Here is a 13,879-nt window from a genome sequence, read left to right as displayed (position 1 = left end):
TGAAATCTCTGCCTTTCTGTAAATTTCACTGACTGGTAGTAATTTTGCCCTCTGTATGAGGTAACAAAGAACAAAATTCTATCTGATAATATCCTTTCTGATATTACAAGATAATCATATTCATCCTAAGTCTAGACTTCTCCAAGCTAAACAACCCAAATCCTTCAACCTGGGCTCAAGCTTGGATATTAACCATTATTTCTACTTACTTTTTGTTTTCCATCAAGAAGGATTTGTATGTCCTTGAGAAAATGAAATAAAAAGTGAAAGAGATATGAGGGAACAATTAGTGCTGGACCTTGGCTAGACCCCACACTCCTCTACTCTTTTCCTATCCACTTGTTTTCCCCTCAGCCTCATTCCTTCCCCCTTTCTCCTGTCTTCCTTTTATTCCTATCTCATTCATCTTGCTTCTCCTCTTTACCATCAACTCTCTTTACCATCCACTTTCTCCTGGCCAGCTAGATATCTATTACTGCAGTAGATAAGAGTGCCAAGCCTGAAATCAATGAAGTTCAAATCCAGCTTCACTTACTAGTTATATATGACCCTAATGTCTGTCTGCCTCAGTTTTCTCAATTATAAAATGATGATATATGATATATGATTATAGTGTATATATATAATAGTATATATACATTTATTTTATATATAACATTTTGGATAACAATAATATCTACTTCAAATTGTAAAGTAGTTAGAACACTATCAGGCACAAAGATGGCGCTTAATAAATGTTTGTTCCCTTCCCCTTCACAGTCCTCTCCTCAGCCCCAGACCCCATTCTTTCCCACTTGTCTGCTCAATTCTATCACTTTTCCCCTCTCACTATCTTCCCCAGCGTTATTCTGTCCAAATCCCAGTGATGCACCTACTCAGCTTCTGGCTGTTACACTTCCCACTGTCTTCACCCTAGCACTGGTTTTCTTTTTAACTATTTTTCCCCACTTAGGCCCTTCCCCTCCCAGACCACTGTACATATCCAGTTCCCATTCCACTCTCCTCCCTCAGACCCTTTCTCTCCCTTAAAGCACAAGGTCTTATTTGTCAGGCCCCAAATCAACAGGATAAACAAGTGCTGTTCTCAGAAGTAACTAGAGGGAGGAGGGCTTAAGGGTAGGGATGAAACCAGGGAGAATCAGGGAGAGACGGGGGAAGACCAGAGAAAAAGGGAATATGTTTACCTGCTTTGAGGGAGTACCTGCACTGGGAAAGGAATAGAGGAGGTTCTCACTTCGGAATTCTATCAGCTTCTGTTCAAAGAGGAAAATGAAACTACTTTAGGCTGTATTGGAGGAGGAGTCTTTAACCAGGAAATGGAAAGAAAAGAGTGATAGTCAAAAAGATAGGGAAACCAAACAAACAGAATGGAGGAAAGGATCCTTGAACAAGAAAAGAAAAAGTGGAAAAACAAACATGGTTAAGAAAGTGAAAATACAGAAAATTACTTCACTTATTCAATTTGCAGTAAGAAATTCAATTTAATTTGCAGTAAGAAACTAATTGCTAAGATTTGCAAAACATTTAACATATGTTATCGCATTTGATTCTCACAAACTTCTGTAAAATACAAGTAGTATCATTCCCATTCTACAGATGAGAGTCTGAGGTTCAGAGAGAAGAAAAGTCTTGACCATAATTATGCAGTTAATAAGGAGGGAGGTTCCCAGCCCAGGTTCCTCCTGACTATGTCCAAATGCTTTATACTTTGATATTTGTGATGTTCAAGATTGTTTGCTAGGAGCTCTAGAGAGAAAGAAAGAAATAAAACCTGAGCCCAACCTCAAAAGGGTTCACAATTAGCTGAGGAAGTAAAAACAAATATTCATAATTTTCTCTCTAGGTTATTTCCTTAATGGTTTGTGGTTTGGTTCCCCAGGGTTCAAAGTGCTCAGTGGTACCACATACCTAAAATAATAGCTCATGTGTCCCATGAATATGTTTACCCTAAATAGTCTGCCAGAGAACACAATTAGCTTAAAACAAAGGTATTTATGAAATGGTACATGAATAAAATATTCCCTCCATAAACTTGGGAACTTCTCTCCCCAAAATGAACGCAGTATCAATGAGAAAACTGATCACATAGAGGCACAAATACAGAGATCACATATGGTCAAAGCAATTCATACCTCCAGAAAACATCAAGATCCCATTGTCTTTTCTCTCACACTCTCTCACACTCTCCCCCCTCCTCACCTGATGCAGCAGCCTTGTGTCTGATGGACAGGTTACTGTACTGAGTTCCTTGGGCCAGCTCATCATAGCAACTCCACAGTTAAGAGTGTTGGTCCTACTCTCCTAAAAGACTCCTACTGTCCAAGTGCGGGGAAGACATTCATGGAGAGATTGCCCCCTGCCCTTTCCATTTTGGAATAGGTACAAGGAAAGAGGCAAAATGATTCTCTTTTTGTTGCTTGCCCTTGCTTTATTTTTTTAAGTAGATATTGAATAAATACTTTTTTGGATAAAGATATAGTGGAGAAAAACTTCTTCCTTCTGTTAATGGTTATAATTTGTTTATAACACTGGTGAGATTAAGATAAAATTCCACTTGTACAAGATAAGCATTTGCATGCCTCTTCCTAGTAACATGGTTCTAGTTGAGGAACTTCATAGTCTAGAAAGATCACATTCTTTTAGAAGGTTAATATTTTAACATGGAACCTATACAGGGTATTTCCAAAATCTGAGTGGAGTTTTAAGCTGTCATTAAGCTGTATTAAAAACAGATACAGGGCGGCTAGGTGGCGCAGTGTGTAGAGCACTGGTCCTGGAGCCAGGAGTACCTGAGTTCAAATCTGGCCTCAGACACTTAACAATTACCTAGCTGTGTGGTCTTGGGCAAGCCACTTAACCCCATTTGCCTTGCAAAAGCCTAAAAAAAACAAAAGATACAGAGATGATAAAGAACAGGTCAGGGTCCAGTGAACTCTCCAAACTTTGCCTCCAAACAACTTTAAAATAATGCCTTGAATCAAATTATGGAGCTCCAAAACCAACTACAGGTCAGAGGGAGACATTTTCCCAGTGTAACACAACTTAGGAGGTCCACCAGAAAAATCTGTTAACACCCAGTATCATAGGTCCACAGAATGGAAACAATAGCTATGGAAGGCCTTGGAGTAATAGCAGCTTCCAGAGCTCTCAACCCAGCGATGGTAAAGAGGTGGAATAATTGGTCAGTAAGAAAGTATAGGGGACCATTTGTTAGCACTGGATGCTGATTGACAATTCTGTTGTCCATCTCATTTTCCATGATAGTTATGGATCATAGTTGTAGACCCAAGAATAGCATTAGTACTAGTAGGGAGCAGGAGACCATCCTAAGTAAAAACCAGAGAGCAGTGACCACACCTCTCCCAAAATAACACCACCATAGAAACACCAAAAATGTGTAGATCTCCAGAACTGGCAGCACACAAAAAAAAAAAAAAGCCTGAATCTTGGTACAGTACTTCCTACCCCAAGGTGAGCAGAATCAACTTTAACATAAAGATCAAAGTCAAGAAATAGGCCAAGTAAATGAACAAATAACAAAAATAATAAAAATAAACATAAAAACTTGACCATAAACATGGTAGCAAGGAAGACCAAGACATAAGCTTAGGAGAAGACAACAGTGAAAAAGCTACAATCAGCCTCAAAGTAAAATGCTCATAGTTACTCTGGGTGAGTAAGAATTCTTGGAAAAATTAGAGAGATAAGAGTAGTAAAGAAAAATTGAGAAAAGAAATTGGAGTAATATAAGAAAACTAGGGAATATGAATTAACAGTTTGGTAAAAGAAGCAACAAAAAATACTGAAGAAACTATCATCTTAAAAAAAAGTGAATTAATCTAATGATAAATGAGGTATAAAAATTCACTGAAGAAAAGAATTCCTTAAATAGCAGAATTGGTCAAATGGGAAAAGAAGCACAAAAACTCACTGAGAAAACAATTCTCTAAACATTAGAATTGGAAAAGTAAAAGCTAATGACTCCATGTGACTTCAAGAAATAACAATAAAAAACAAAATCAATAGAAGAAAATGTGAAATAAATCTTTCACTGGAAAAAATAACTTACCTTGGAAATAGGTCAAGAAAAGATAATTTGAGAATTATTGAATTACTGAAAATTGGACACAAAAAAAGAGATTAGACATCAAGTTTCAACAAATTATCAAAGAAAACTGCCCCCAATATCTTGGGTCCAAAGAGTAAAACTGAAATGAAAGAATCCACTAAATGACTTATAAAAGTTTCCTCCTAAAATCAAAACTCCCAATAATATTATAGACAAATCCCAAAGTTCCCAAGTCAATGAGAAAATAATGCAAGCAACTAGAAAGAAGTCATCCAAATATTATGGAGCCACAGTCAGGATAACAGAAGATTTAGCAGCTTCCACATTAAAGGAATGGAAGATTTGGAATAGAATATTCCAGAAGACAAAGAAGCTAGAATTACAGCCAAGAATTACCTACCCAACAAACTGAACATAATCCATCAGGGGGAAGAATAGATATTGAATGAAAAAGAGGACTTTTGGACAATCCTGAAAGTCTGATATTCAAACACAAGACTCAAGCATAAAAAATCAACATAAGTCAGCATAAGAGATTCAATGAAGTTAAACTGTTTAAATTCCTATATGGGGAAAGTTCCAAAGAACTTTGTCATTGAGACAATTAAAAAGCATCTGCATAGACAGAGGGATTGGGTATGGATCAATTATGCTGGAATGATCTCCAAAAAAAAAAAGAACATGGAGTGAAAAAGAGGGATGCACTGGGAGAAGGGGGGAGGGGAAGGTAGAATGGGGCAAATTTTCTTATATAAAAGAAGGAATTTCTCATATATAAGAGGAAGAAGAGGGTGAAGCCAAGATGGTGGCATGGAGGCAGGAATTCCAAGAAGCTCTCCTCCAGAATGTTCCAAATACCCTAAAATTATGACTCTAACCAAATTCTAGAGAGGCAGAACCCAAAGAAAGACACGTGAAACAATTTTCTGGCCCAAGATAACTTGGAAGATCTGCAGACAGGGTTTGTTTCACTGGGACTAGAAGGAGCACAGTGCAGCCAGGGCCATACTGCACCAGAGCTAATGAGTTCTAGCCTTCCAGGAACAGTCCACTGCTCACCTGGGTCCCTGTGGTAGCAGGAGCAGCTTCCAGACCTCTCAACCCAGGGATCATCAAGGACAACTGGAAAGGTCAGCAGGAAACCTGCCACACCAGAGTGATGAAGTCCAGGATACCACAGCCCTCAGTGCAGTCCCCACAGGGAACTGCAAGCAGGCCTGTGGAGTCACCTAGCAGAGAACTACTGGGCAGCTGCTTTTAGAGCTCTCAACCCTGTTAGGGGTGGGGGAGATTGTTGAGGTCTCTCTACTGTTCCTGGGATAGGACCCTGTTGCTCTGCCCAAGCACAGATCTAAGTTGCAGTCTAGGCCTCCATACTGCCATACTGGACAGGGATCCTCCTCACAACTCCAGGGCAGAGCTGAGTGCCTGTGGCCATCCACAGACCAAAACACAGACCAGGAAAGCAGTCAGAGTCTCTCATAAGACTTTGAAGAAATGGAGGTTCCTGGAAAGGTAACCTCCAAACACTCAAAAGCTTGGGAAGTTGTTAAAACCAGGTCAAAGACCGGAGAAATAAGTAAACCACATAAGAAAAAGAATCTGACCATGGAAATTACTTTGGTCCCATGGAAGATGAGACTAAGAAGATGACAAAGTCAAAGCTTCTCTAACCAAAGCTTCCAAGAAAAAATAAGAATTGGTCTCAGGCTATAGCAGAGCTCAAAAAAGAGATCGAAAATCAAGTAAGGGAAATAAAGGAAAAATTGAGAAGAGAAAGGAGAGCAATGAAGGAAAATCATGAAACCAAGTTAGTAGCTTGGTGAAGGAGATACAAAAAAAATACCAAAGAAAACAACATGTTAAAAATCCGTTTAGGTCAAATGGAAAAAGCAGTCCAAAAAGTTCAATGAAGAGAAGAATGCCTTAAAAAGTAGAATTGAGAAAACATTACAAGCAAACAGAAAGAAACAATTCAAATAGTGTGGTGCTACAGTCAGGATTACACAGGATTTAGTAGCATCTACAGTAAAGGTTTGTAGGGCTTGGAATATAATATTCTGGAAGGCAAAAGAGCTTGGATTACAACCTAGAATTAACTACCCAGAAAAACTGAACATCGTCTTTCAGGGGAAAAGATGGACATTCAGTGAAATAGGGGAATTTCAAATGTTCCTGTTGAAATGACCAGAGCTGAACAAAAAGTTTGAGCTCCAAGTATGGACTCAGGTGAAGCATAAAGAGAGTGGAAGAGAAGAGCAAAATTATGAGGAATTTAATGATGCTGAACTGTTTGTATTGCTGCATGGGAAAATGATATTGATAACTCATATGAATCTTCTCATTTATTAGAACATTTAGAAGGAGCATATATGAACAAGGCACAGCAGAAAGCTGAATATGAGGAATATTATAAAGATAGAGTCAGTGGGAGAAAAAGGATTGTACTAGGAGAAGGGGAAAGGAGAGGTAGAATGGGCTAAGATATTTCACATGAAAAAGTCAAGAAAAAGCTTCTGCAATGGAGTAGAAGGGGAGGAAGGGGGAATGAGTGAGCCTTCACTCTCATCTGAAAAGAGGAAATTAACATACACACTCAATAGGGTATAGAAATCAATCTTATCCTGGAGGACAAAGGAGAGAAAAGGGATGGGAGAAAGGGGATGGTGGGGGTGGGGGGAGAAAAGGAGGTATAGGTGATAGAAGAGAAGGAAAATCATAGGATAGGGTAGTTAGATAAGCACCTTTTCTTTTTTTTTTTTTTTTTGCAAGGTGATAGGGTTGGGTGGTTTGCCTGGAGTCAGAGGGTTGGGTGATTGTTGGGTGTCTGGGGCCAGATTTGAATTCAGGTCCTCCTGGCTCCAGGGCCAGTGCTTTGACTACTGTGCCACCTGGTTGCCCACAACACACTTTTGAAAAGAGACAAAGTGAAAGGAGAGAGAATAGAATAGATGGGAGTGGGAGGAACAGATGAAGAGAAATACAGTTAGCAATAGCAACTGTGGGAAAAATTATTGAAGCATCTTCTCTAGTGGACTTATGATAAAGAATGTGATCCATCTCAAAGATAGAGCTGATGTTATCTGAACACAGACTGAAGTATAATTTTTTGTTCTTTTTCTCTCACTTTAAAAATAAGAGCAAAAACTTTATGTAAAATTGGACATAGTCCTTTGACCCACTTGTGGCAGTATTATTTCCATTGAATTGTCAACTATGAATTTTGTCTATGGTATTCTTTGATATTTTCAATCTAAGTTCTCTTTCAAGAGGTTACCTGTGTATTCCTTTTAGTTTCATTTTACCCTCTGGTTCTAATTTAATTATGAAGTTTTCTTTTATGATTTCCTGATAAAATGTAGTATGTGTCATGAATTTCAAGTAGTCTGGTATTTCTTTTTTCTAGGTCAGTTGCTTTTGATAATATCTTACAGGTTGGTTTTCCCCCAGTTGTTTGACATAGTCATTGAGTTCTATGTTTTATTCTTTTGCCCCACAAGGAGTTCATTGAAAATGAATTATGTTTTCTGTTTTCCTTTTGATTTTTTCTTTCTGGTTTTCATTTCATTTCAATTTAATTTTTAAAACTTTCTACTTAATTTCTTTCAGTTGTGGTCAAGATATTTTTTCTTCTGAGGTCCTTGCATAATTGTTATGAAATTACTTCCTTCTTCTAGGTTTATCCCCCTTGAACTTCTATTTCCTTATAGTATATCTTTTGTTAACTTATATTCTTTTAGGCTCAGTTCTTATATTATGATTTTAGTTTCTGACCAGGTTCCCAGGATGACCTTAGATGATAAAGACTCCAAGGACATTTAAGCCCTTAGCTAACCAGAAAGCCCCTAGGAAGTCTGAGGGAAACATATTTGAATAAGGGTTCAAGTTAATAGCATATCAGAAAGAAATTCTCAATTCTTAGGGGAAGGTGGGGGAGATGAGTGAGCCTTCATTCTCATCAGAAATGGCTCACAGAGAAAACTATCTTAACCCTAGGGGGGGAAAAGGAGAGAAATGGGATAGGAACAAGGGGACAGGGGGAGGGAAAGGGGGGGCAATGGGGGTAGATCGAGCCAATATTGTTCTAGAAGAGTTAATTTAATTACAATGAATTAATTTTTTTGAGTATTAGATAACATTAACTTGTAAATTCATTTGGTACTAGGTTTTCCCTGACTTTGAGAATTCAATTATGATTTATTTAATTTTTTCTCCCTGATATTGGTTATCTCTTCTTTTGTAAATGTATTTTCCATTTTTCTAAATGTGTTCATGTCATTTGATATCATTTGATATTGTTGGTAAATAATTGGGCAAAATAGTTTATAATAATTTCCTTTATTTTCTCTTCACTTGTGAATTCCTCCTTTTCATTTTTGTATTTGTAGTAGGTTTTTTCCTCTCTATAAAAATCAGATTAACTCAAAAACCAGATTTTGGTTTTACCATCAGTTCAATTTTTTTAAACTTTGAATTTTGTTAATCTCTCCTTTGATTTTAAAATTGTTTTACTTTTATATTGAGAAATTTTTTGATTTGTTAGATTTTTTTTAAATTGTGTGCTCAATTCATTATTCTTTTCTTTCTTTTGTTGACTAAACTGTTTGATGATATACATTTTCCCTCAAGAACTCCTTTGCCTGAGTTCTAAAAATTTGACTTGTTATTTTTTGTTTCTATGATTTGTTAACTTAACCATTCTGTAGACTTACATTGTTTAGTCCACATTTAAATTTGAATCCTTTCTTCAAATAGTCTCTATTGATTATACTTTTTATTTCATTGTGGTCATGAAATGATCTATTTCTGTTTTTCTGTATTTGTTTCTTAGGTCTTTAATCCTCTATCACATAGTCAATTTTTGTTATACTTTTCGTGCACTGCTGAGAAATGTGTTTACTTTTTCCCCATTTAGTAGTTCATGTTAAAAGTTCAGCTCTTTCCTGGGGTGGAAAGGGAACTATTATAAGTTTCAAGTATTTTTATGTTGCTGTTTTCAGAGCTAGTTTTGCGGGTCTGAAAGTTTTCAGTTCTTTCAAGGTGTTATGTTGTAAGATAGGGAGTTGTAGTCATTGCTCTCCTGCCTGATGCTCTGGTCCTCCTCTAAGCCCCAGAACCACAACCAAGACCCCTGCTCCCCCGTGGCCATGAAAGTTCTTACTCCTTCTAGTCCTGTAAATGCAGTTCAGGCAAGTAATAGTGCTCCTCTCTAAGTCTAGACTTAAGACAAGAGCTCTGGTTCTTTTTGAGTGCCCAGAAATATTCCTCTCTGTTCTAGAAATGTGACCAGGGCTGGTGCTCCTCTAGGCAAGTGCTAGTTCCTTTTGGCCCTGGGATCATACCGCTAAACTGAGTATAAATAATGCAACAGGTTCCTGCACGCAGTGCTAGGAAAGGGTTCTCTTCTGACCACATGGTCAGACCATACTATGGTTTGTAGGCTAAGAGCTCCCACAGCTGCTCCCTCACTGATACAACTGCCTCCAAGGCCAGCCAGGGACTGCCACCACCCTGGTGAGACAGAGCTTTCCTGCCAACCTCTCAAGTTGTTTAGGCTGGAAAATTGTTTCAATTCATCCTTTTGTTGGTTCTACCATTCCAGAATTCAGTTTGAGGCATTATTTTAAATCAGTTTGGAGAGGAATTTGGAAGAGTTTGAGTGAGTTCCTGTTACTCCATCATCTTGGCTCTTTTAGTTCTAATTTTTCTAAAGTTCCATTCAGTTCTTAATCCCTTTTTTAAATTTTTTTTATTTTTAAAACATTTATTTTTGAATTTTACAATTTTCCCCCTAATCTCCCTTCCCTCCCTTTCCCCCACAGAAAGCAGCCTTTACATTGTTTCCATGCTATATACACATTGATCCAAACTGAATATGAGAGACAAATCATATCCTTAAGAAAAAAAATAAAATATAAGAGATAGCAAAATTACATAATAAGATAACATTTGGTTTTGTTTTTAAATTAGAGGTCCTTGTTCAAAACTTACTAGCTGTGTGACCTTGGTTTAATCTCAATGGAGATGGTATTCTTCATTGCAGATACCCCCAAATTGTCCCTGATTGCTGTACTGATGAAATGAGCAAATCCATTAAGACTGATAATCAACCCCATGTTGCTGTTATGGTATATAATGTTCTGATTCTGCTCATCTTGTTTAACATCAGTTCATGCAGATCCTTCCAGGCTTCTCTGAATTCCCATCCCCCCTGATTTCTAATAGAATAATATATTTAATAATGTACATATACCACAATTTGTTCAACCATTTCTCAATTGATGGACATTCACTCAATTTCCAATTCTTTGCTATCACAGAGCTGCTATGAATATTTTTGTGATGTTTTTAACCCTTTTTCATGATCTCTTCAGGGTATAGACCCAGTAAGGGTATTGCTGGATCAAAGAGTATGCACATTAATGTCTTTCTAATTTCTTTTTTTAGTTAAATTTGTCTAGATCTCAGAAACATTATGCATCCTTCTAGTCATAATTTTGCTGAATCTTTCTTTCATTAACTTTTCTTTTAGAGACTTAGATACTATCCCATTGGCTATATGTTTTAAGTATTAATATTTTATTGCCTAGGGTACATTCAGTGTATACCTGTCAATTATTACTATTAGTTAATTGTTTTATATATAACATGCTTTCTCTATTGATCACTTTTAATAATTTTTTTCACTGTTGCCTTGTCTGAGATTCTGATTAGGATTTTTGCCTTTAGAGTTTACCTGAAGCATATTTGATTCTATTCTAACCTTTTATTTTTAACTCTATGCAAATCCTTTTTTTCAAGCCTGTTTCTTGTAAGCAAGGTCTTACTAAATTCTGCTTTGTAATCCATCTTGCTACCCTAAACTGTTGTTTCCTGGGTCAGTTCATATTTGTGGTTGACATCCCCTTATAGTCTTTTTTTTTAACATAATAAGATAACATTTGTAAACATGTGTGAAAGTGGTGAAGGTGAAAGAGAAGGGATGTGGTCAACTCTAGTAATCTTTTGCTAAAGTCAGTTGAGTGCCACAATATATAGAGCACTGGGCTTGAAGTCCAAGGAAGAAACTTGAGTTCAAATCAGGTCTCAGACGCTTACTATGTAACCCTGGACAAGTCACTTAACCTTCTTTGTCTCAGTTTCCTCATATGTAAAATGAGCTGGAGAAGGAAATGACAAACCATTCCAGTATATTTGCCAAGAAAACTTCGAATGGGATCATGAGGAGTTGGATATGACTGACAGCAGCAATCTTTAACTGACCTGTATGGAATCGATTCCACTGCCCCTCCCATCTTCTTCTTGCCTAGACTTTGATCGATGCCTCTCACATAGTGATGTCTTTCCTTTTAGTCAGCCCCTTACAATCTACACTTTAAAGCTAAAGTTTGTCTTTCTAGTGGTTATTTCCTGACCAGCTCTATTTGTACTTTTAAATGTCTTCAGGGACAGCTAGGTGATGCAGTGCAGAGAGAGCTAGGCTTGAAGTCAGGGAAGACTGAGTTCAAATTTGGTCTCAGAAACTTAGGGTTAATCATTTAATTGCTGTCTGACTCAGGTTCCTCATCTGTAAAATGGTGATAATAATAGCACCTACATTACAGGCTTGTTGTGAGGACAAAATGACATCATCATCATCATCATCATCATCATAATAGCACAGTGCTTTAAACATAGTAAACACTAGAAAGTTTAACTATTACTATTATTTTCTCTCCCTATGTTCCCTATTCCTGTCCCTGTTGCATTGAAGGTATTTTTTCAACTGTTATTTTATTTTATTTTTAATTACATGTTATGAAAGTTTTTCAACATTCATCCGCATGCATATGCTTATTTTTAAGTTACATAATTTCCCTCCTTTCCCACCCCCTTCCCCTCAGCAGTGAACAGTCAGCTGAACACTGTACATACACATTTGTGTTTAACATGTTTACAAATTAGTCATTTTTGAAATAAGGAATTAGGTGGGATTAAGGAAAAGAAAGAAAACCATGAGATAGGAAAGAAATACATAAGAGAAATTATTTAAAAGTGAATGTATTTAGATTCTGCAGAGGTTTTTTTGGTTTTGTTTTGTTTTGTGTTTCTTCCTCTGGATGAGGATAGCATTATCCATAGCCTGTCTCCTAGGGTTATCCCAGCACTCTGAACTTCTAAGAGGAGCTGCATCCATCAAGGTTGATCAACACACAATGTTAATGTGTATATGTACCTTTGGTTCTGCTCCCATTGAAGGCATTTTTGTACCAGATTCTTTATAGGTGTTCAACTCTCCCTTTCTGGTTTGGATGATAATGATAAGGGTATTAACTGACATTTACACAGACCTTACAAGTTTCAAACACAATTATTATCTCATGGGATGCTCACAACAACCTTTTTGGGTCAAGGATTCCTCTGGCAGTCTGGGGAAATCTATAGACCCTCTCCTTAGAATTATAATTAAAATATATATAAAATAAAACATATAGGATTACAAGAAAACCATTTATATCATAATATAGTTATATACATTATTTTTAAAAAATTAGTTCATGGACTACAGGTTAAGAACATTGAAACAAAATGAGATTTGGATCCACATTCCCCACCTCTTACCTCTCCTTCCACATTTGTATATTTGTATGCATACCAGGCAGCTAGTGGAAAGAGTACTGGATCTGAGTTCAAATTCACCTTCAGTCACTTCCTGACTGTGATTTGGGTAAATCACTTAATCACAGCCTGCCTCAGTTACCTCAACTGTGAAATGGAGTTAATAATCACATTTTTTCCCCTCTTGTCCCTCATTTCTTCCCTAGTAAATTTATTTTTATACTCATTTTTCTTTTTCCTCTCTTAAGGCCAGCAAAGCACAACAAAACCACCCTCAACTTATTTAGTGCCATCATTGACTCTTAAAGACATTAGATTCTGAAAAGACCTTTTTTCTTGAGTTGTTGAAATATAATAATGTCATCATCATTTAGACCGTTCTCAAATATATTTGCCTTTTTACCACTGTGTTTCCATTTCAAGGTTTTTACTCTAATCTTTTCATCAGGAAGGCTTTAAAGAGTTCTATTATATTTAATATCTATATTTTTCATGTAAGATTATTCTCAATATTGCAAACTAAGTTATTCTTGTTTCTAGGCCTTTATTTTCTTTTGGGGAATAACATTTGCAAGGTTTTTTCTTTTTTAAAATACAATAGTTGCAGAGGCAGCTAGGTGGCACAGTGGATAGAGCACCAGCACTGAAGTCAAGAGGATCTGAGTTCAAATCTAGATTCAGACTAGATAATTACCTAGTTGTATGACCTTGGGCAAGTCACTTAACCCCATTACCTTGCAAAAACCATATATATACATAATAATTGCTATCAAGTCTTATAATTTTGACTGTGATTCCTTAGCACTGCACCTCTTACTTTTTGACTATTTGTAGTACTTTTGAATTGGAAGCTAGAAAGTAAAATGGACAAATCATTGGATGTGGAGTCCAAAACACCTGAATGTGAATCCTGTCTCAGAAACTTCTTGTGTGATTCTTGGTAAATCACTTAACCTCCACCATCCTCAGTTTCCTCATATGTAAAATGAGCATAATAATAACATCTACTTCCCACAATTATTATTCAATGCAACAGAAAATAAAATGAGATAATATTGAAAAAGTGTTTTGCAAACCCAAAGAACTTTATAAATACTAGCTAGTATTATTATTATTCATATAACACACTTAAGAGTTTTTTCAATTTCCCTCAGGATTTTACTAATGAATCCTTTCTATTTTGTTTTATCCTTTGGTTATAATAGATCTAGA

The 13,879-nt window shown here is 36.6% G+C and overlaps 1 protein-coding gene across 2 annotated transcripts in view; it reads right to left on the bottom strand.

Annotated features, from left to right (window-relative positions):
* Positions 1–13,879, bottom strand: part of RNF112 (ring finger protein 112) — a 28,658-nt gene that overhangs the window by 7,305 nt on the left and 7,474 nt on the right. The window contains exons 1-3 of one of the 2 annotated variants that reach the window (XM_074208571.1): positions 11,333–11,607; positions 1,185–1,253; positions 210–242 (exon numbers count right to left, since the gene is read on the bottom strand). In XM_074208571.1, the coding sequence (XP_074064672.1) occupies positions 210–223 (14 nt within the window). In that variant the 5' untranslated portion in view covers positions 224–242; positions 1,185–1,253; positions 11,333–11,607. Of the gene's footprint in view, positions 1–209; positions 243–1,184; positions 1,254–11,332; positions 11,608–13,879 lie in introns of those variants that run through there. The other variant, XM_074208569.1, reaches the window with a different exon arrangement.

Source organism: Macrotis lagotis, chromosome X, assembly GCF_037893015.1.
Source record: "Macrotis lagotis isolate mMagLag1 chromosome X, bilby.v1.9.chrom.fasta, whole genome shotgun sequence".
Taxonomy (NCBI): Eukaryota; Metazoa; Chordata; class Mammalia; order Peramelemorphia; family Peramelidae; genus Macrotis; species Macrotis lagotis.
Note: the sequence above shows the minus strand (reverse complement) of the source record. Positions and strands in the feature narration are given on the sequence as shown.